Raw genomic sequence first — 22,349 nt, 5'->3', positions numbered from 1 at the left:
TATCCCTCCTTTTTGCAGCTTATCAGTTTGTATATATTTAGATTCTTTATATTCAGGTAACAGAGATGAAATACTTATTTCTATCTAAAAAGACAGTAGGAAAAACCAGGGATTGAAAGGATTCCTTTTCTGTACAAAAAATACATTTTTATGACAACAGCCAGTACCTTCACAGTAGGTCCTCTGCTCCTCTACTTACTACCAAGGTTCAGTCATTCCTAACGCCATCATAAAGTATCAGAATTGATTTCCTTTCCACTTTTCACGACCAGAATTCAATGCACTACTACGGAATGTTTCCAAAGTCTTATGCTACATCCTGATAAAAATCAGAAATCAGGGTTTTTTTAAACTTTTTTCTTTTTTTTTTTTTTTACTTTAAAAAGGAACTAAATTCATGCAAATAAATACATAATGTGCACTGAAATACTCAATTCTATGATACAGGTGACTTCAGAGAAAAGTCCCTTTTTAATTATCTAAACTAGTTCTAATAAAAGAAGATAGTTTCAAAACAGAATTAAAAATATTGCATTTTACTACAGGTTGGTGCTTGCTATATGATCAAGCAGATTACATTTTCTACCTAGCTGTGTTAGCCTGTGGGTTTGATGTCACTCTTTTGTGGTATAGCAAGTATTTGATTTTGAGGAGTGGTGTTTTTATGCAGTTTTTGTATTCCAGGATTTCAGTCTTCACTCAATTCTGCATACAGGATCTCAGGTTAAGCCCAGATCTGCAGAGAGAGAGTTGAACAATCATTTATGACATTGACTACTCTATCAAATGTTTAATCAGAATTTGGCAAGGCAGTCACATTAGTCATACAGAGCATCAGCAGCAAGGATGTTATTTAACTCACAAGTTCAAAACAGTTCTGTTGGCACTTTGTGGGAACATTTAAATTGGAATTTTCTGCTCATGCTTTACACTATGTTTTTACAGCCTTGTTAGTCAATCTAGAGTCAATTTTCTTGTAAAAATCTTTCCACTCACACCTTTAAACAATCAAAGAAGGAAAGAAGCACCCAAAGTAGCTGCCCCCAGCACTTACTCGGAGCGTGTGGTCCCAGGAGCCTGAGCAGAACGCTGTCCCATCTGGAGAGACCCGCAAGGTGCTAACACGATTTTCATGTCCAAACAGAATGGATACCCGGGACCCTTTCAGCACATCCCAGACATTGATGGTGTAATCATTATAGCCTGCAAACAGTAGGCGACCTACAAAGAGAATGGGATTTTACAAAGTGAGGTCTTAAGGAACGTCTTGTCTGCTGCAAGGGCCTTCTGCGGGACATCCACCACCCAGTGAGCCACAAGCCAGCTTTCCCATGCCACTCTCTGCACACAGCAAGCCTTAACCACTGCTCCTCCAGGCTAGCTGTGCTCCTGTTAGGCAGCCCTGCTCCACTGCTGAGCTAGCCATACTGAAAGCTGAACCAATGAAAATGAATTAGTTAAAAATAGTTAAATTTAATTAAATTATATAGAATCTGTTCAGTCATTAGAGACGGGATGACACCAAATCACAACAGACTGAAGAGCACTTCAAAAGCCAATGCAGGGTAATGATATTTTGCTCAGACTTTACTTGAATACAAATGGTTGAATGATTAGTAGACAATTTGGTAAGTGATTCATTGTCCCCAAGGGGATGAGCTGTGGGCTTGTGACCATGACAGAGACATTTTCCTCTGTCCCGGGGGGATGGCAGTTCACCACCCACTCATCCCCATGCAAATCTGCATTTGTGCTGGGGCAGGAGGGAGAAGACTCGAGCTCATGTCTTCAGATCTGCAGTGAAAAGTGGTAATATATGTGTCTCCATGCTTCTCTAACATACGTTAACTATTAGTCATTTACTATCCTTTTAAATGCTATTTGTGTAAGTGTGCCTCATAGTCTAGTTACATTTCTTGTTTCCTTTGAAATGTTTTTAGTCATTATTATGAAATTCTAGCCCAGCTGTAGTTAATGACAAAATATTTCCTGCCTTCAGTAGGGCCAGGAAAATACTTTTCATTGCTACAACAAAGCAATAGCCAGTGAGGTTATTTAAAGAGTAATTCCTTTTACAGAGACAAAAAGAGTCTTCCATGTATTAAATGTTTCCTTTGGTACTTAGTATTACTTTTAATAACAAATGCTTTACCAAGTTAAACCGGTAAAACTTTATAGTTCCCCTCAAATTCCAGCACTAAGATAACCTCCAAAGTTCAGGACTCACCACTGAGAGAGAAGTCCACGCTGGATGCTCCAAAAATGATGCTCTCTTTGGAATAAATTGCTACTTCTCTGTCTGCACGAAGGTCATATAAACGACACTAGGATTAGAACAAAATCAACACACATGCCTCAGTAAAGGCTGGAGTCAATGACTACCACATTCCATTAAAAAAAAGGACTGTGAAGGACCACAGCCTAACACATCACGGGAAGTGGCTGCTTGGCTTCTTCCCTTCTGCTATTCCTGCCTGCTGTAACTGGGACTCCTCTGGAGTCTAACAGCAACCTAAGCAAAACAAAGCTGTATAAATTGAGTGAAGGACTTGCTTTTCCAAACCTTTTCCAAACCTTTGGAAAAGGCTTCTGTAAGCCTATTCTGTAAGCTTACTTCTGTAAGCCTCCTGCCTGTCCTGCTACAAAGAGATGAGTGGTGGGCTTTGGACCATGGCTACCCACTGAAAGTCCCTCTTGCTTCCCCACCATGGTTTCCTACATATTAGTCATCCTGCTGCTAAGGAGGTACATGGGAGACAGTCTCTAAAGAAATAGTTTAGCCACATACGGAGTCTGGAAGACAGAGGATTAAATCACTAGTAACCTTTGAGAATACAGAGCACATGGCACAGTGCTCACACAGTCGCTTGGCATGGGGAGGCCTAGATGGTAGTCCTTGCTCTGAGTAAGACAGGACAGCAAACAGCCCATGCCCTTCCATGCAGCCTCTCTGTTTGAAAACCTGACATGAAATCAAGTGAGATAAAACATTCCTATATAGACCACTGGGTGTTCATTTCTCATGGAAAACTCCCAATCACCTCTACAACCTGCACTTCCTGTTTTTATCATTTGCCAGCATACCTGGGTTTGTTTAATATGGAAATAAAGTACAGGCAGACCAGACTTCATTGCCATGCATAAAGGCAGTCTGTTAGCCTGAAATCGAAATGCATTTTTGAATCTATTTGAACTGAAAACCTTCCTCAGTAAGTTAAGTTTAAGCAAGCACTGGGCAGATGGGGTTGCTAATATTAAGACTTTACAAATAAAAAATGGCTGCTATTCAAGCCTGCACATAAAGGAGAGGCTGTTTCATTCGCAGGGCGGTGGGGAGCTGCCAGGTATGTGAAGTCCAGGTCTCCTCCAGGTTGATGAGTAATTCCTTCAGGCTGTCCTGATAGAGAGCTGGGGTCACCGCAGGTGACAGCACTGCCATGTAAGCATGCTTTTATGGTCTCCCTCCAGTCAGGATTATCTGTTCCTTGAAATCCCTAAGCATGTAGATCAGGTCAAGGATACCTGTCAGTGCATCAGGATATACACTGAAAAAAACACCCCCTTTATTTAAAGAAACGGAAACTGTCAAAACCTCTGTCAAAAGTACAGAGATGGATTTTCCCATTCTCCTTCTCAACTATCAGGAATAGTTAAGAGAGAGGGAAAAAAAAATCAAATAAATCAATAAGAGCCTGTGGCACTGGGCATAAAAAGGAGTGCTCTTATTGGAATTTATAATGGACAATTTCTCCATCTCACTACCTCAGCATCTCGGTACCACACCTGAATGTGCAGAGAGCCACTGTGCTCACCACAGAGCTAGAGGTATTACTTTATAATCACAGCTTTTAAGACCCCAAAGCAGTGTACACTCTCTCCAGAAAAGCCTTAGGTCACCTCTACATCCAGTGAAGACACAAGGAATGATTCTATTGAGTTTAGCTAGTATTGCAGTAGACTCAAAACATGCAATGAGGGCAGAGTACTTCTATAAAGTGCTCATCCTCATGCAACTCTGTGATGTTTGAATAAACAGAAGAAACAAGGTCCCAGCTGCCTCCCAGACATCTGCCCTGCAGATATACTGAACTGCCAGCTCAGTCCCTGCAGGGCTGTGGTACAGGCAGAGCCCGGTCCTCCATGGGGACCCACCACCTACAGGGAGAGCCACCAGCCCTGTGCATGACTCAGGGACCCGGAGGCACCAGTGGCATTTTGCATACAATGTGCTGACCACAATTGCCTGTCAATACATCCTGTGCCCCTCCTAGCAGCTTGCTCATAGATAAGGAAGATCATCTAGGACAACGTAGATGTGGTGATTCACCGCAGTGAAGACCTGGCAGTGACTCAGGCTGAGAGGGAGGAGATGTACATGGCCAAGGCCACCCTTGGACTGTGTTCTCAGGGTGCACAGTGCTGAGAGGGTCTGCTCAGCTCTGCACTAAGCCCACTGCCTCTCTGTTTGCTGGGACACGTGCATTATGTTCAGGCTCCATTTATACCCTTGCACTGTGCTGCTGCTTCTGACACAAGCTGCAGCATTTCATCTGGTTCCTTCCATTTGTGACCAACAGCTACAGAAAGCCATATCTCTTCCAGTAAGACAAGTCATTCTGATCATGAAACTTCAAAACACAGAAAATCTGAAATGACTATTTGGACAGAACCTCATGTAGAAAAGTCTGCAGAGGTGACCTACAAAGTGCTACTAGATTTCCCCTACAGCATTATATATACCGTTTATCTTAATATTAATATAATACATATTATGCATTAATAGTAATGTGTTTCATAATTTTATTATTTATAATTAATATATTTACTATATTACATATAGTATTTCTGCAACTTTGGTGTCACAGGCAAGTCCTTTGTGGATGTGACTCAGTCTTTTAGGAAAATCAGACTCAGGAAGTAGCAGAACTCTCCTAAATTAGGTTACTTTTATTTATTTATATATAGGAATTGACATACCGTGGCATCATCCGAACCAGAGGCAAAAGCATCCCCACTTGGGTAGTATCTGTGCACAAGTGAAAAAAGAAGACCAGAACACATTACATTACTTGGATGAGGTCAGACTTCAAAAATAGAAGGAGCACATTGCTCAACATCACAAATGTGTCCTCTCCCAGAAACATACTGACCTGACACTGTTGATATCTGAATCGTGGGTTTCAAATGACTGGATGCACTGACCGGACCGCATATCCCAAACCATGGCTTTCTTATCACATCCCTAATAAGACAAAAAAATTTCACTATGTCTCTGCAAATGGTGACATTCATCACTTGTGTCTGATCCATGTCATCAAGCCCGGCTACATTAAAAGGCTCAGAACATCACTGCTCTGAGGGGATTTAACCAGCAAAGCAGGCCCAGAACTGGCTGTACTGGTACCCCAAGCCTGATGCAGCTGCAGTTAGAAGCAGAGTATTCTACCAAGGCTGTAGCCTCAGTGGTCCTGCAGACCAGCAAGGGCACAGCACTGCCATGTAGCACAGTGGGGTGCAGACAGGCCAGGGGGTGTGCAGGCAGCCCCATACTAACCAGCACTCACAGCCTTGCTGTGCTTGTGCTGCTGCTGTACCTGTGCCTGCAGTCCCACCACCCCACGGAGCTGCATTACTGACTCATTCCCTTACCACTTAACATACCCAGTATAAAAAATTAATATGCAGCATTTAAAGTTTTATAACTAATTCTCTTCAAACATTGAAACAGAAAATGAAATAAGTGTATCTGGAGGGTCTCTTGCACAGTCTCCTACTACCAGTTAACCCCTGCTGTGGTTCTGCAACCACTGCTCAGTGGCATGCTTGGGATGAGAAAAGCAGCATAACAGCACTTTAACATCTCATTTTAACATCTCATTTAACATCTCATTGTCAAGCTCTAACGTGCCTTTCAACCAATGCTTTGAAAAGACCATTTAGCGTTCAGTGCTTGTTGTGAGGTGCTCAACACCCTGAATGCTTTGGGCAAGGGGCTCAGCCCATGTACTCTGCCGCGTCCTCAGGGCAGGAACCATCTCTTACCTGTAGGGTCATGGTCTGAAGTGGGATGTCTCAACTGTGGTGTCTGAACTGCTGTAACAATTGTGGTGGTCTTTCAAGAGGAGCAGGAGATTTTAATAGATATGCCCCTGGTGAGGGGCAAGCTGTAGGCAAGGCTCAGCTCTGGGGGGCTCAGCCTCTCTGAGGGGTGTGGAAGCATGGGGCAGGTCAGGACATTGCTGTTTCTGCCAAGTGAGTGTGTCCTGCCCAACAGACTGTACCACACATCATTTATTTTTACAAAAATATGATTGCTAATTAAATTAAACAGTCTCTTCACAGTACACATCTTTTTTCTCTCTCTTTTTTAATACTCTTTTTAAATGAAATCCCAGTTTTCTACTAATGATGTCATACTTAAAAGAGGCAATGTTTCTTTGTACCAGCTTGTGGTTTCTGCACACAGGAAACGAAACACGATAGAGAACATTCTAGACTCAGCATATTTGCCTCTCAAGTCCTGCCACAGCCCAAGCCCAGCCCTTTGTATTGCTTCCATGTGCATGTGCACTGTTCATCGTGATCTCTCTGGGAGTTTGGGGGCAAGACCAATCAGACAAGCTGGTGATTTGTCTCCTAAGATTTTGAAGGAGAAAACAGCAATGTCTGTGGAGAGATGGGACCCCTGAGTGCCATCCAGCTCACTGAGGGCATTGAGCCCAGGACAGAGCCCTGAGCTCTCCCAGGAGGGCTGGGATTTTCGCTTAAGTCACTGAGTATAACAGCACCCAATCTACACACTGATGTATTGGCATTGTTTATTCCAGCTCAAGGTTACTGTATTACATAGGCACAATGCATAGGGAGTCTCTCTATGCCACCACACCTTCAGGTTACACTGTTTTGGCTCTACCTGCATTGACACAGTATAAGACAGACCTTCACTGAGGCAGTATTTTGCATGTGATGAATTAAGCAAGTCCCTGTAAGCACAGACATGCCCAAGCTGCTACATCTACAAAGTATGACATATTCTCTCAGCAGTACCATAGCTGCTTGTGATTCTTTGCCCTATAATAAGCTGAGCTGTTCCTAGGGAGAATGAATCTATCCTTTCTGGGAAGCAAGCTCAGTGACAGGAAAGCCCGGGAGGAGTAATGCATTTGGATGGAATTAGCTTTCAGTCACGCTTCGGAGCAGCTGTGCTAGCAGCAGGCAAACTGGGCCAGTGTGCTGGGATCTGCTCCTGATGGGCCAGCCAAATGTGTCAGAAGAGCCAGAACAGAAAAGGCCCAGGTTTATTGTGCAGGGATGGGACCATGATGCTGAGCACAGGTGGAATCCCCTAATCCATGGTTGGCACCCTTTGGCACAAGGGCCGTTTCCATCAGCACGCACAGGACAAGCCCTGTGCCAGTGCTGGTGGGGCTCAGAAACCAGGTACCTTCAGCAAAATGACTGGTAGTAGCCTGCCTTCAGTAGGAGAGGTCATTTCAGCTCCTGCCAGCTCTCACCGCACACTCTGATGTGGGAAAGACCACAACCACCTCAAAAAGGAGCTGACCCCATCCCACCTATGCCTTGCCCGCCTCACTGCCAGGCTGCATGCCAATGGCTCAGCTGCCTGGATCAGTGATCCCTCAGCAGCAGGACAAGATGTGGGAGATGCCCCAGGTACTCTCCTGGAGCAGTGCTGCAGCCCCAGCAAGGGTTGTGTGTTCCTCTGGGCCAGGACAGGGAGCGGGCAGTGTTCCACTGACAAAGGGGCTTTAAATACCTCTGGTACCGCTGGAAGGCACAGGGGACTCAACAACAGCTGAAGATGTGGCCACACCTCCTCTCCTTGCTCCAACTTGTACGAGGGCTTACCAGCATCCAAGTTACCTCTTGGCTTCTGGGGAGCGGTTGAGGGACACAGTGGCACGCATGTTATTTGTGGCCCCATTTCGATGCCCTGGGCAGCCGCCTGGCACACCCCGTCTGGCTCCAGAGAGCTGGTCACCAGAGAGCAGCCAAATGTGGGAAGTCATCTGCTGTGCCAGGCTCCTATCCACAGGGGCTCACACCTCTGCTGTGGTTCGAGCCCGCTGCTCTGACTCTGAGCCTTTCCCTGCCCCGCAGAGGCGTTGTTTTGATGTCAGGCTGGATTGCTTTGGTGTGGGGTGGAATTTGCTAAGTAAGCAGAACTGCAGTCAGACTGGCTGGGTGGGTTTGACCCCACACTCAGGGGTTTAATTTGCTCCAGCTTGGAAAATGTGCTTGCAATGAGTGGATTGCACTAGGGCTTCCAACACACACTCCAGCACTCTCTCAATAAGATCACGAGCCTCCTCCTTTGCTGCCTTTTACACATTCCTTAATTTTTATATTATGATAGGAAGCTCCTGCTTACCCCAGAGACAAAAGTATTTCCTGTTTCAGAAGGGGCCAGATCCAGGCACAGGACATCAGCTCCATGACCATGGAAACTCTGTAGAAGCTGCCCGCTCTCCACATCCCACAGAGCACAAGTTCCATCTCCACTTGCTGTCAGGATCTATAGGATGTGGCAAGAAGAGTCACAATGCAAAAATCAGATGATCTGCAAGTTCACAAACAAGTGACATCCTATAAACACACAAAGAACAGCTTTAATTTAATGAAACATGTAATAAATCAAAGCCATAAACTCAATGTGAACCTAAGCACAGTTTATGGCTTTTATTTTTAAGGAAAGAAGCTAGAGTGGAAAGGACAGCTGTATCTTCATAGCTTCAATAATGGTCAGTTTTATGCAGTGGGTTTGGAGAACTGATAGCAATAAGGATCTGCTGGCATTTCCGTATCCTCCAAAAAGGAGGCAGAACCAGACTGGTATTCCTGTCTGCCCCTGTATTTAACCCTATCCATGTTCAAGCTGCTGTAATTCAACCTGGGTAAAGAGCAGAACTGTTGGAGTCAAGTATACCTGTTTAGCTCCCTAAGTTTTTCTTTCTGCTTGAAATAGCCAGGTTAACCTCAATTAATTGGGCTTAAGGCATGGATTTTCTGAAAGGGAAGTAAGCCTGTCTAGACAGTTGTTTTTAAGTCCATCGCCTCTCACTTGTCCAAAACCATTTGTGTGTGAAACGGCTTGAGCATACACTGACCAAACCCAGCTCCCAGCTTCCCTCATGTGCTACAGCACTTGTGATCAGTGCTTGTTATTGTGCCTAAATCCTGATGATGGTTAATTGTTCAAAACTCCCCCTTGGCACCCAAAGCTGTTATACAATCACAGGTTCTGAAGGGTGAAAGAGCCTCTGTGCACTGGTGTGGAAGAGGCAAGTGTGAACGTAGGAGAGCTCTCAGCCTTGTACACAGGTTTTTCTCACGGTCGGTGAGAAAACTCAAGGGACCGCAATGGGTAGTTAGAAATTAGCAAGAAAATACTCGTCAAGAAGAAAATGATCAGGCAATCATGAAACCATTCACAGAGCTGCACAAAGGTTAAACACTGAACATGTCTGACAGGTGCTCCAAAACCTCCTCCCATAAACGGCGGTCTGCAAAGCGGCAGAACAAACTGTTCCGAATCCTGCAGTAGAGAGACACCAATGCACTAAGATGATCATAGCAGAAGAAAGTCTTGACTTGTATTTCTGACCAGCTTTTGAGCCTAAATCAATGAACTTCCTGTTCTGAGGAATATTTGTACTTGGCTGAGGAATGCAGACTTCCAGCCCTGAGGATTTGGTCTTGTGAGATAGATATGAGGGGAATAGGAATAGCTAAAGGGGTAAGGAAGGGGTCTGCTGGCAACGCAGCTAATCCTTAAAGACAAAGGTTATGGACTTAACATCAGGGCATTGCTGTTGAAAACCAAACCAAAAGAACCCAAAACATCCAAGCCCAGAAGGAAATTATCAATCTTTGCTACCAGCCTCCCGCTCGCAGCACCAGGGGCTCCAGCAGCACCGGATGAGGATCCTTGCCTGGCGCCTGGTGGCAAGAGGCAGCACTTGCACAGGGCAGGGGCCAGCAGGGACACAGCCCCTACCAGGGCTGGGAGCAGCGGTGAGGGCAGAGGGGGCACCCTCACCTCGGCCGCCTCCGCCATCGCCACGGGCTTCATCCTGCTCCTCAGCCCAGCGCGCTGGCAGTATGTCCGCCTGCCCTATGCAAACACTTGAGATCCCAATTAACTGCTGCTATTAATACACATGGAGCACTGTCACGTGGGGAGCGTTATCACACCGCAGAGCTGCACATACCTAATTTAGGAAGCGAGGCTCTCTGTGTACTGAGGGAGGGAGGCTCTCTCTGGCAAAGCTGATCTGGGGCACTGAGAACAAGGTGCAGGTCACCCAGCCCTGCAGCTCAGCACTTGTTTTGGCCCAGATGAGGAGCAAGGATGGGACCCCGTTTCTCAGCACTCGCATAGCCTGAGAGTGGCTTTAATCAATAATGAACCACCCCGCTTCTCTTTTTGCACTGCACTGCCCATGGACACATCAACTCCTAAACTCCTGTCTTTCATTCCTCTGAGGGAAAACTGAGCTGTAGTTTAAGAGAGCAGCCACAGCGGAGCAGCAGCACTCACAGCACCTAGCAGTGGATGCTGAACCTCTGCCATGTGCTAGAGCTGCTCTGGGACAGGTACCACATCCCTCAGTGACACAAGCAGGGAGAGCAGAGCTGCTCCGCACACAGGTGGGAAAGCTCCCGCACAGTGTGCTCATTGCACGGTGCACCCTTATTGTTACTGAGTAATCTTAATTCTGGGTGCATTAAGTAAAGGAAAAGATAAGAAATATGGGATTCTCTAGGATCCCCTACATAACAGTGTTCTAACAGAAGCTTGGCCAACCCACTTGTTTGTATTTGTTTCAATAGCAACATGCAGTGCTATAAATGATCACTTATAAGCCTATCAATCACAAGAAGATTTCTTTTAAAAGTCTTTAGAAAAATCTCTGAATCACTGAATATAAAGCATCTAAGTCCTCTGTGGTATTATTTAACAGTAACAATACTTTTCGTTCAATATCAGTGCAGATTTCTGTATTTAATATGGAGAAAAAAGACCCAACTTTTCTTTCTGTTTCTTCTATGAAAAATAATTCTTTCTCCTTTCATAGGATTTAATCATGATGCACATAAATATGGACAAGGAAAGAGAATACTGGTTTTCTATCGCATCAAAAACATTCCACTTAATTTAGACAGCTCTAATTACACCGGGCTCCTGCACAGTAAGGTCAGGGCTTAAGCAAGCCTGAGCGCTGGGTACCTCCACCACTTGTTTCCATGGCAATGCACTTAAATTAGCACCTCAGAGTCATTGCAGGCACCATAGAACGACAAACAACAACATACTCTTGGGCATCTCATGTCCTGAAATAGAAGCAATGAAAGCTGATATTTCCTTCAGCAAAGCTCCAAGTATCTGGAAGAAGGGGACAAGGTATTCCCTTTCCAGCAGCTCTGCTGACACAGAGAGCAATGAAAATGCTCTCTCTTCTGCCACTTATTTTGCTGCAGAGCTGCACTGAGCAGAGCTTCAATGAAATTCAAAAACGAAAGAGGACAGGGAATTATCTTGGCTCCTTTCATCATCTTTCATGCTCCTGGAGAAAGAGATCTTTGATATTCACTACAGAGGAAGGCTGGCCTGGTCTCAGGAGATCTGCATTTAGTTCCTAGCTTTGTCATTGTCTCCCACCGTGGGCCTCTCTGCTCCACCTCCCCTGCTGGCAGATGAGGATAGCATCACTCCTTTTCCTCAAGGGAACACATCACTGCATGTAGGGAGCACAGGGCTGGCCCTGCAGGGCCATCCTCAACCTCAAACATCTCACTCAACAAAAATACTAAGAATTAAAGCAAAAGTGGGCTGGATGCCCAGGACAAAGCAGGCAAACAACACAGTCTCTATCGGCTGGCACAGCACATACCCAGCCTAGTCCTGGTGAAACTGGGGTTTTAACTACTTGTGTTAGTTTTTGCTCCTAAAAGCAGAAGCCAGCACAGACCCAGTGAGCAGAGAACACACAGGTACCAGTGAGCTCCCTCTGTGGAAGCGCAGGTATCACAGCCTGGCTGTGGGCTGTGACAAGCATCTTCTTACAGCAGCTTTTGCAGCATCTTCATTGCCCTCAGCGAGGGTGTTCCAGCAGCCCCTGCATGGAGCAGGACATGGCCCTGGGTGCCCTGAGTGCAAGGAAGGTGACTTGCATCACATACGAGTGCAGCTCGTGGTAAGTGTTGCAGGACAGCGAGCAGTGGGTAGGGAATGCATTTACCTGCATGTCTGAGTTAGTGAAGCTGCAGGCAGACAAGTAGTTTGTGTGCATTGCAACCGATTTCTTCTTTGCAGCCATATTCTCATTTTTGTCAAATGTCAGAGGGTACACAGAACACTTGTTGTCCAGGCCACTAAAGAGAGCAATAATAGCAATAACAGAGAGAGGGTAGAACTGGTTAAAACTGCAATGACAAAAGGCGAGTGGTGATAAGAAGGAAACCACCTGTCAGTGCTGTGCTGCCAAACCCTTACAAGTACTGACTTCCCTGTATTGTGCTGCCCGGGATCTCCCTGCACAGGGAAGCCCCAGCTGCCTCACCAGCCTGGCTGCTTTACAGAACTCCAACAGCTGCGCCCGGTATTTCTGACCCTCGTGGAGTTTATAAATGGCACTGAATGAAACCTCACCAAAGTATAACCCGGGAGGTGACAGAGCAGTCACCTCAGGGGTAGTTTCACATAGAGCCAAACTGACGGCTTTCTGGTGACATCTGTCACTGAGCACCTGTAGTAAAGCATCATTATTTAACTACCTTCGCAAATTTAACCTAACTCCTATGGAAGAGACGGTATAGCAAGTAGTGGGGGTGAAGAAAGGGCTTTAGCAGAAGCACTGATCTCTATAGCTGACATGTCCTTCCTGGACAGTTGCACCACTTAAAACGTGTCTCCCAGGCCAAATGCAGGAGTCTTTTCTAAAGGCTCTGTCTTGTGTCTGACCCCTTTCTAGAGCCGTGGTAGATCAGCCCTGCCATGGTCCCAGGGATCTCACAGCATACCACCAGTGCTGGTTCTGTGCCTTGTATTACGTGCACAGCACTTAACTGACAGGACGACAGAAACAGAGAATTAGGTAGTGCAATGCATGTGTGCCCTCACTGTCTCTCTTGCAAGTATGAAGACAGAGCTTTCTTGCCATTCTTCGAGATTCAATCAAAGCCGTCCTGTTTCCGGACTCCCTCTCCACACACATTTGTGGAGTCTGTCTGTCTCAGCTTTCTGTATTTGCAAGCTGCACAGTGAAGTCTCCCTTTGTTCCTTTCTCTTGCCCCAAGCTTGCTTTGTCTGTCTGATCCACCCAGTCTCTTATGAAAAGATGCTTTGCCAACATTTCATCTTTATTTCCTCCCCTGCATAAACTCAGTATTTTCAAACCTGAGTCCTCAGAAAACTTAAAGCAGATTATAAAGGATGGAGTTACTTCTCCCCACCCCATCTTGGCAAGATCTATTCACGTGCTGGTTATCATTCATGACTAATGTCTATGCTGTAGAAGAAAAAGTGCAAAGTAAGACCACAGTTAAAACCTCTCTCCTTTAGAAGATATATCCAATGCATAACCAAACTGGAACAGGGAAGTTGCATGCATGCAGAATTCTTAACCCATGATATAAATGCTAAAAGAGGATTATTTTCCTTGCTTACACAACAAATGTTATTGCACTGAAGTCAGTGGGGATAATATGTACGAGCCATTATGGGAATAGAATCAGAGGCACTGAACACAGTCCTTCCACCCACAATCAAGGCATGAAAACTTCTAGCTGTCAGCATCTAAAGGCACGAGGACACCACTACCAATCAAGCTAACTCCTTTGTGTAAGCAGCTGTGGGAACAGGGAACTTACCCACAGGCAATGGCACATCCAGAGGGGGCATACGCACACGCCATCACCCAGGTGCACGGCATCGTCACTGCATGTTCCTGAAACACAGCATCTCTTTAAACTGGGATGTCACTGTTTCTCTAGTCAGTGCAAGGAAAATAGTGTAGAGTAGCAAGTTCAGTATTTCTGTGGGACATCCTGAGGGTCAGTGAAAGGTGTTTCCCCCAGCCGTAACTCGCATGTGAGGCTGGGACAGCCCTTACGCAGAACCCAGCAGGATGGGCAGTCCTGACATTTGCCACCTTATTCACCCACCCCAACCTGATCAAAGAGCATGTTTTATTTGGGTTACTCAGTGCTGTAAAAGGTCCCAGTGCTGCACTGTAAAAGTGAGTTACAAACAAGCTGTTTTTCTCAGCTGTATGGAGCAGGAGCCATGAGGCAGCCCTGGTTGGGGCTGGAGGAGCAGTGGCACCAAAGCACAGTGAACACCACAGCTGAAGGATCCCTGGTTACCACAAATGGCACCTGGTTTGGGGTTACCCAGGGAGGCCCTCTGCTTTGCTGGATGGGCTATGCCCCAGCTGGGATCCCTCCCTGTCAGCAAAGAGGCTGGATCAGAGCCTCCCACTGACACCACAGCAAACTCCCACGCCCTGACAGGGATTTTGCTCAGAGACAGGTCAAGGGAGGTGGTTTGCCCTGGGACCACTGGTTTGACATGCTGGGGGAGGTTTGCATGTTATCCTGTCAACCTGCAGCTCCCTGTGACACCTGCGAGCCCTCAGCCCTCCATCTTATCTCACTGTCATCTCTCGGGTGCACAGGAATCAGACTTCTGCTGAAGCTTCACTTACCTTGTTGGTAGTGAAGGAATCCCATACGATCACCTTCCCATCCTAAATGAAAGCACACAGAGAGAGAAACTGAGGCCTTCCAGAGACATAGTTGTCAGCCTGCTTCCTAGATACGGGAAAACTCTGCTGCTCAATTCCATCCCCCAGGCTGTTCTGTCATTAAATTTTTATCCCCATTTTAACATGGTACAATGGTCACAGTGAAGCACCAAGGAGACACTCTTCGGTAGTGCCAGTTATGCCTTTGGCCGGAAGAAAGGTGTATTTCCTTCTCACTGAGATGACTAATGTTGGCTTAAAAGATGGGTGTTTTGTAATTTCCCTTCCCCTCATCCCCTTCCCTTTTAGTGGGTTTATGAGAAATCCTCTCACTTGCAGGATGGGCAGGACCAGTACAGAGCATTACAAATGCAAGAGGTGGCCTGTGTTACAAATCACTTGTTGAACTGGCAGCACTCATGGGGACTATTTATGGACATTACACGGTTTATTCATCTTCCTTTTCCTGTATTTCCCTGGTTTTCCCTTCTCTCTACACTTACTTAACCTTCAATTAACCATTGATACAATCTGCTAAATTGCCATTGTGAGAACCCTCCAACAGAGAGCAACACAAGCGCTTTGTGTATGCCAGCTACACTCATGGCAGCTATACACATGCCGTGTGCACGTAATATTGTTATCCTCCCTGCATCACAAAAGCAAAATGTTTATTACTAAGCAACCATTATTGGTGTATCTGGACTCACTATGGTTCTTAACTAGAGTAAAAATCTCTAAACTGCATTACAACTTGCCTTGTTCAGCTTTCTGAGCTGCACACTGACATATTAACCACTTCAGAAAATGTGACATCAATTATTTAAAATTACTCTGTGTTGAGATCACCATGAATGGTAGAAACTCGCAGTAACTGAAGGTGGCTTGCAATGCAGATTGCCTATTTTTATCCCTCAAGTGAGACCCCTGACAGATTTCATATAGGTCAATGAACAGCTGTGAGATGCAACGAGCTCACTCACTGCCATACTGGGCTCAGGATGAACGAGGGGATCTAGAAAGTAATTATCTCATTACCTCCTCCGGCTCATGACACTGGTCTGGAGCAGGTGTTAAGACCATTTCTAAACATGCCCAAGTAAAAGCAGTAAGTTTGGGAGGACGTTTGATGCTCTTAAGGCTGCAGCAAGCATACAGACTGCAGACGAAATCTCTGTGCACAGAAGTCTTTTTCACCCTTCCCTTTTCCTGGTTATTTTCTCTGAACACATAAACTGATATAGTTACTAAATATTTCATCTGCAAAGAGCAAGGAAATAAAAGTGGCCTCAGATGAGCTCTATTTTCTGTTGTAGTACGGAATATGGGGAAAACATATATGACTGGACAAGAAATATTTAGGGTATTAGCTACAACAGGTGTAGTGATGATCTTGGATTTATACTCTCTAAACAAATACATTGCCAATGAACTGCTTCAATGGCACCTTGAAAACATTTACACTGTACACAGGTATCATCTGCAAATAGTGGCACATAGCACAGCCAGAAGATTTGTATAGTGCCCCACACTAGCTTTGGAAACAGCTGCCCAACAGCGTACCTGGGAAGAGCTCACAATTCTTCTCTTATCTTTGCACCAGTCCATACAGAGAACTTTATTTCCATGGCCCTTCAGGGTCCTCCTGGTCTTCATCACAAACTGGCCCAGCGCCTCCACACGCTCTGCCACCTGATGAACTGCAAACAGCTGATGGTTAGTGAGCCCTTCATCAAAGCTCTTCCCTCGTAAATGTCTATGTTATGAGTAATGGTACTTGGAGGAAGTAATCCCTGAAGTTTGAGCCTATAGTGCAAGCCAATGAACTCTGTTTCAGAGCTGTACTTGGAGGAAGTAATCCCTGAAGTTTGAGCCTATAGTGCAAGCCAATGAACTCTGTTTCAGAGCTGGCAGGTAGTAAAACCAAGGTGAGCAGTGTATGAACATATTTACCAGACAAAGACAAGGGTGAATTCACTCAGAGTTGAAATTCAAGGGCTGTAGCAGCTCTTGCAGACTATCACACCCAAGTAAAACTGGAAAACAGATTACCCTCTTGACCCCTCTTACTTGAGAAATCCTTAAACTGGCTGAAGCTTGAAAGTGCACAGCCAGCCTCCAGCCTAACACATGCCTCAAGGTACTCAGAAGTGAAGCCCACTGATGGATCTTGGACAAAAAAGAAATCACACAAAAGAAGGGGATAACATCAATTCTCCAAAGTTTCTATGATAAAAGACTTCTAGATGTGAGACCCCCAGCTGCAATCACCTTTCAGTACCGCAGGGCTGGTGCAGTGTGATACAGGTACTAGCCACTGCTGCTGGAGACTTCTTTGCTGTGCCATCACTTCTGGTGGCCAGGAAAGCACTGAGGGCCAGGACAGCTCTGAGTGAGTGGGGAAGCTTGGCATTTACTATAAAGGTGCGCTACCCAACTTCTGAACAGTGTCTATGGACATTAATGACTTCATGGATTGGTCAGCTTTTTCTTTTATGGGAAACAGGAACAGCAGGCAGGCAAGGAACTTTGCTGAGTAGCATTGTCTGGTGGGGGTGAAGTCTCACAGCAGAGCAGAGGTCCTGAGGCACCAGAACTAAAAATCAATCTGTCTAGAGCAGAGCTAATAGGCTCCAGTGCTTACCTGCGTTGTTTGTCCACACACAAACCTAAGAAGATCCAGCTGCTGTTAGCTAAGGGGGCAAGGTCTGACTCAGTAATTGAAATGAATGCAGAAGCTTACATGCTTTAATGGGATGGTGAAGGAAATACAAAGTTTTTCAGTACCATGTCGGAGGCTGAGCTCCATACCCGACATGGCAGGTGATCACTCTGGAGCTGCATTGCTGCTTCATGCTTTGTCACTTTTCTAGCACTGCAAGAAAGGAAGGGCTGGCACACCAAGAGCAGGCATCCTTAACTTTGAGCTCCCTTCATGGCCCATGGTCAGGGGAACAACTTCTGCCTAAGGCAGAGACTGATTTCCAGTAGATCAGCTTTTCATGAGTTGCCTTTCAAAACCACCAGCCCCACAGGCTGTGCCAGAATAATGTATTTACCTGCTCAACCAGTCTAACCCAGCCAGGGGACAAATACTGTTCACCATCCCTGACAATTTGTCCCCACTATCTCTATCATGAGGTCAGAAGCAAGTTTCTGAGAAAGCAGCATACCAATCCACTGAGGAAAGATACATTCCCCCTACTTTCACCCATGGAAACCTGCCAAATGATCCAATCAAAACACAGGACAGGAGGTTATTGTCGCAGCTGGAAAGATGCCTGTGTCCAGAACCTATCTGAGAAAACAAACGTTTCACAGACAATGGACAAAGTATTCCCATTATGTCAACGCAGCTGAGGCTGGAATTGTCTGGTTTAGCCTTTCTGATTCTCTGAGGACGCTTATCTCCAACCACAGCCATAATAATCCTGCACCCGCCTAGCACAGGTTTTAGAGGCAGATAATTATTTTGAAGCATTCTCCAATATTGTTTCAAGATAGTTGAAAATTACGCACTCAGGCAAGCAGATCAGCTAAAGCCAATGAGTTTGAGTGGTTCTACAAAGGTCCAGGTAAAACAGGCTGTTTGTTCTAAAACATATCATTTGGCCTGAACAGAAGGTGGGAACTTGATGCAGATACTATTGGGTCATTGACCTTTTCTGTCCTGGAAGTCCATTGGGTCCTAATGGTCTCTTCTGGGCTTAAAAATTGGCAGTTTGTGTGAACAAAACAAACTTTTCTTTACACCTCAAGCGATAGAACTGAATCCTTAAAATTGTGAGATTGCAAATCAAATGCACATTTGGTATTTCCTTTTTCTATCCACATTTTTGAGAGCTGCTGTTCAAAACCAGTTGAACAAATAAGGGCAATCCTAGTTCAGCCAGCTGTTTGTTTTGGGAACCATAGAGGGAAAATCATGATCAGAGCAAAGAAATATCCAAGAGACAATTTTAGATTAGAAAAAAAACACCCAAACCAAAACAAACCAACAAAACCAAACCAAGCAGAAGAGATGCTTTGTTCTGAAACTTCCAATCTCTGCAGAATTAGTTCTTGCAGATAAGTGCAAAAAAAGCTCTGATACAGAATCAATAATATAAAATACCATGAAGGAGCCTTGTTCTATAGCAACATAAGACTTCTGTCTTTGAAATCATGTCATAGCTATGCAAACACAGCCTTCCAACAGATTCTACATATGACAAAGACATAAATGTCCTATGACTATCAATGACATGTAAAGCTACACTGTCTCTGAAATCACTCCTTGTGAACAAAAATGGATTTAAGCATATGCTTAAGAGGTCTGTTAAAGAGGCTTCACTATTTCTGATACAGAAATTATACTGCAGGAATATGATGATTTATAATGTTTCTGTAATGAAGACATCTCCATTTGTTTAATGATTCCTATTAATAGGATACTCACATAATGTGTGATTGTCTAATTTAGACAAGAAAATGCTCTATTTACTCCAGAAAAAAAATCCCTTAAATCTTCGCCACCTGAAATTTAAGGATGTTTGCCAGTCCCTCAGTCTTACAGAACACTGAAAGCTTAAACGCTGGATCAGGCTCATTTTCCTTTCCAATATTAAAGGCATCCAAACAGATGAAAGAAAAGTTTTAATGACCCATTAATATTTCTATTAGAGCTATATGATTTCAGAGGAATAAACCCCCTAAACTGCAACATATGATATCTTTGTAATTATAAAAAATAAAAAGGATTTTTATATCGCAGGACAGATGAATTAATACATATTTTAGAAGCTCCGTAAAAATAAGGTTAGCTTATTTTTCCTGAGCAGGGGCGGGGGGCACGGGAGGAGGTCAGGGCTGAAATCTGCCCATGTCATTTCTGTTTCGTTAAGCGTGGGTCTTGAAACTGCAGCTGATAACGGTGAGTTACGCATTGACAGCTCCAGCACTGACTCACCCCGCACCTCTGAATCAGCACTGGATCCCCGCAAGTTGTTTCCCTGGGGAAGGAGCTGGTTTTGGAAACAAGGCTCCTTTTTAAGCCCTTTCACCTTGGGTGAAATCCTGGCCTCATTCCCACCAAATTCCCCAAGGCTGGGTTTAACCTTTGTTTCTGCCGCTAAGATGAACACTAAACCGATGCAAACACACCTCGGAAACCACCGAGGGGGATGTTCCACGGTCCTTCCCCTCCTGCCTCCCACACCAAAGGCGGTGCAGGAAGCGGCCGGGGCGCTGCGGGGGACTGCCTGCGCACCCGGCGGGCACTGCGTGGCACTGAGCACCCAGGGAGGCTGCGCCGCCTCCGCTCCCCATCCGCTTCCTATTTATCCCATCACGGAGCCGTGCATTGTTTGAGCAGCGCGGCCGAGCGCAGCGGTCGTGCTCTCAGCTGGGCTTCAGCGAGCATGGAAAACCGACTGTCATGACAGCAGAGCTGGGGCAGCTCGCTCCGCACCCCGCTCCAGAGCGGCATTCCTGCCTTTCCCGGGCAGCGGCCCCGGCTTCCAGCTGCGCTCATTCCGGGTCACAGCAGCGTGTTTTCCTGGGCCCCCGGCGAGGCCAGGCCGTGGTGCCGGCATGCAGTGGTCCCTGCCCGGCAGCACCCAGCGGTGCCCGCGTCCCTCGCACCCCGGCCCCACTCACGCTCCACGTCATGCAGCTTGGCCCGCTCCTCCTCCAGCTTGCCCTTCAGGGTCTCAGCCTCATTTTTCAGCGATGCCAAGGTCTCGTTCTCGCGCAGCCCCTCGGTTGCCATCTTTGCGAAGGAAGCAGGGAGACAGACGAGATGAGATCGGGAGGGAGGAGGAGTTTGCTTGCCTGGCTCTCAGGGATGCTGCTGAGGCTCCTGCTGCCTCAGCAACGGCGCCGGAGCCGGCTCGGGCTCCCTCCCCCTCCCCATGCTGACGTCCAGAGCCGGACTGGATGCTGCTCCAGCCTGTGCGCAGCCAGCACCTGACCAGGCACCGCATGGAAAAACACCCCCGAGAGCCAGCAGCCCGTGCCCGGCCCCGCGCAGAGGCAGCGCAGCAGGACCATCATCCATCCCTGCTGGCCTCCAGGCAGGCAGCAGGACCAGCCTCACCTCCTGCCTCCTCCCACCCACAGGCTTCCACCTACTGTACATCCCAAGCCATTTTCACAGCCCGGAGGCTTCATTTCCCCAGAAATACACACAAGAGGGTGTTGCTGCTTTGTCCCCAAACTTGTTTGTACCAGAAGTTGCACACTCTGCATGGGAAAAAGGGGAATAAAAAGAAGGTCATATGGAATTTTAAAATATCAGTCTGGAAAGACTGATTTGCTAGAAAACTTCATCACCCAGAAGGTAGGTGGCCCAGCTCCTGTGCCAGCAGGACAGATGCAGTGGTGTGAACCCTTCTCTCTACTATGCTTTGAATTCCTCATTTTTAGTTTTGGTGTTATCAAGGTTTCTTTCATTTTCCTCCCTTACTCTTCCACCTCCCAATGCCATTTCATTCCCCTACACACAGGTAAGTGGTCTGAGGCCTTTCCAGTCCTTGAAAGGGACCAGTTTCCAAAGTGAACAAGGAGCACCCCAGTTTGGTGTTGGTGTGAGCCTAAGGCACAGCTTCATGGCTCTGCAGTTCCATGCAGGTCAGAGCATGTGCTGGGCACAGGGAGAAGCTGATGCTTCCAGGGAAAGAGCCATGGCACATGGCCTTGTGGGTTTTTGTTCCCTGCAAGGGGAGTTCCTTGAAAATGTCCTCTTCTTATTACAGTAATTGTCCTTGATCTACACAGAGAAACTGTGCTCAAGCTGACTCCCATTATCTCCCTTTAGCCAGAAAATAGACAATCCAATGGCTATTGTTCAACATGGAGATGAGCCAAAATTGGAAAGGGAGATAAGAAAATACATGTTTGCAGCTGTTGTTTAGACTCTGGGCACATCCTGGACACGATGTGAGTCTTGGAGGAAATAAAACTCCTTTCCCACACTGCGCTTACTTAGCAGCAGTGTCACCATCCAAGCAGGATGCACAGGCAGAGCTGTTAAGCTCTTCGCTCTCACTGTGGAAGCTGAATTCAGGCCCTGGTCTGGCTGTGTGCTCAAGGTCTCTCTTAGTCAATGGATTTGCAAGCAGGAGCAGGGTTACTTTGCTGGAAAATCAAATGCAGTGGATGCATTTCCAGGTCTTCTCATTGTCTACACCAACTGGTGTGACCTAGCCCCACTACACAGGCTGCCACATAGGAAACCTTGAAATTCTGAATCTTGAAGTGAATTGATCCAGCTACATTCAGTATCACAAAAGCAAAAGTAGGCAGTATAGAGTTCACATACTGCTTGATATGGGAATATTCTTCAAAGCCCCCGAGAGTAAACAGCACATTGGAATTGCCTTCCCGCATGCTGACAGTGCCAAGGGAATAGAAATGCACTATTTTTAAAATGATACCAAAAGAACAAAAAAAGCACCCTTTAGCAGGAAAGTGACAGGAAACTTCTAGTGTGTTATCTCCATGTCTCAAAAATTAAACCTACTTATATAGAACTCAGTAATGCATCTGTGTGCTGGGGGAGTAGCAGGGGAAGAGTTTCAATAAGATTTTGAAGGACTTCAG

At 46.0% G+C, this 22,349-nt stretch overlaps 1 protein-coding gene across 1 annotated transcript; it reads right to left on the bottom strand.

Annotated features, from left to right (window-relative positions):
• Window positions 1–353: 353 nt before the first annotated feature.
• Window positions 354–20,737, bottom strand: GNB5 (G protein subunit beta 5). Its single transcript, XM_062628342.1, has 11 exons — window positions 20,406–20,737; window positions 16,332–16,468; window positions 14,730–14,771; window positions 13,894–13,970; window positions 12,264–12,396; window positions 8,393–8,536; window positions 5,151–5,242; window positions 4,978–5,026; window positions 2,228–2,324; window positions 1,055–1,221; window positions 354–736 (listed from the first exon to the last, which is right to left on the bottom strand). The coding sequence occupies exons 1-11, from the start codon at window positions 20,515–20,517 to the stop codon at window positions 725–727; spliced, it is 1,062 nt and encodes a 353-aa protein (XP_062484326.1). The 5' UTR covers window positions 20,518–20,737; the 3' UTR covers window positions 354–724.
• Between the last annotated feature and the right edge of the window lie 1,612 nt (window positions 20,738–22,349).

This window comes from Pezoporus occidentalis, unplaced genomic scaffold, assembly GCF_034315485.1.
Source record: "Pezoporus occidentalis ecotype Australia unplaced genomic scaffold, CSIRO_AGI_Poc_V1 ctg11, whole genome shotgun sequence".
Lineage (NCBI taxonomy): Eukaryota > Metazoa > Chordata > Aves > Psittaciformes > Psittacidae > Pezoporus > Pezoporus occidentalis.
The sequence above is the reverse complement of the archived record's forward strand: the minus strand, read 5'-3'. Positions and strand labels throughout refer to the sequence as shown.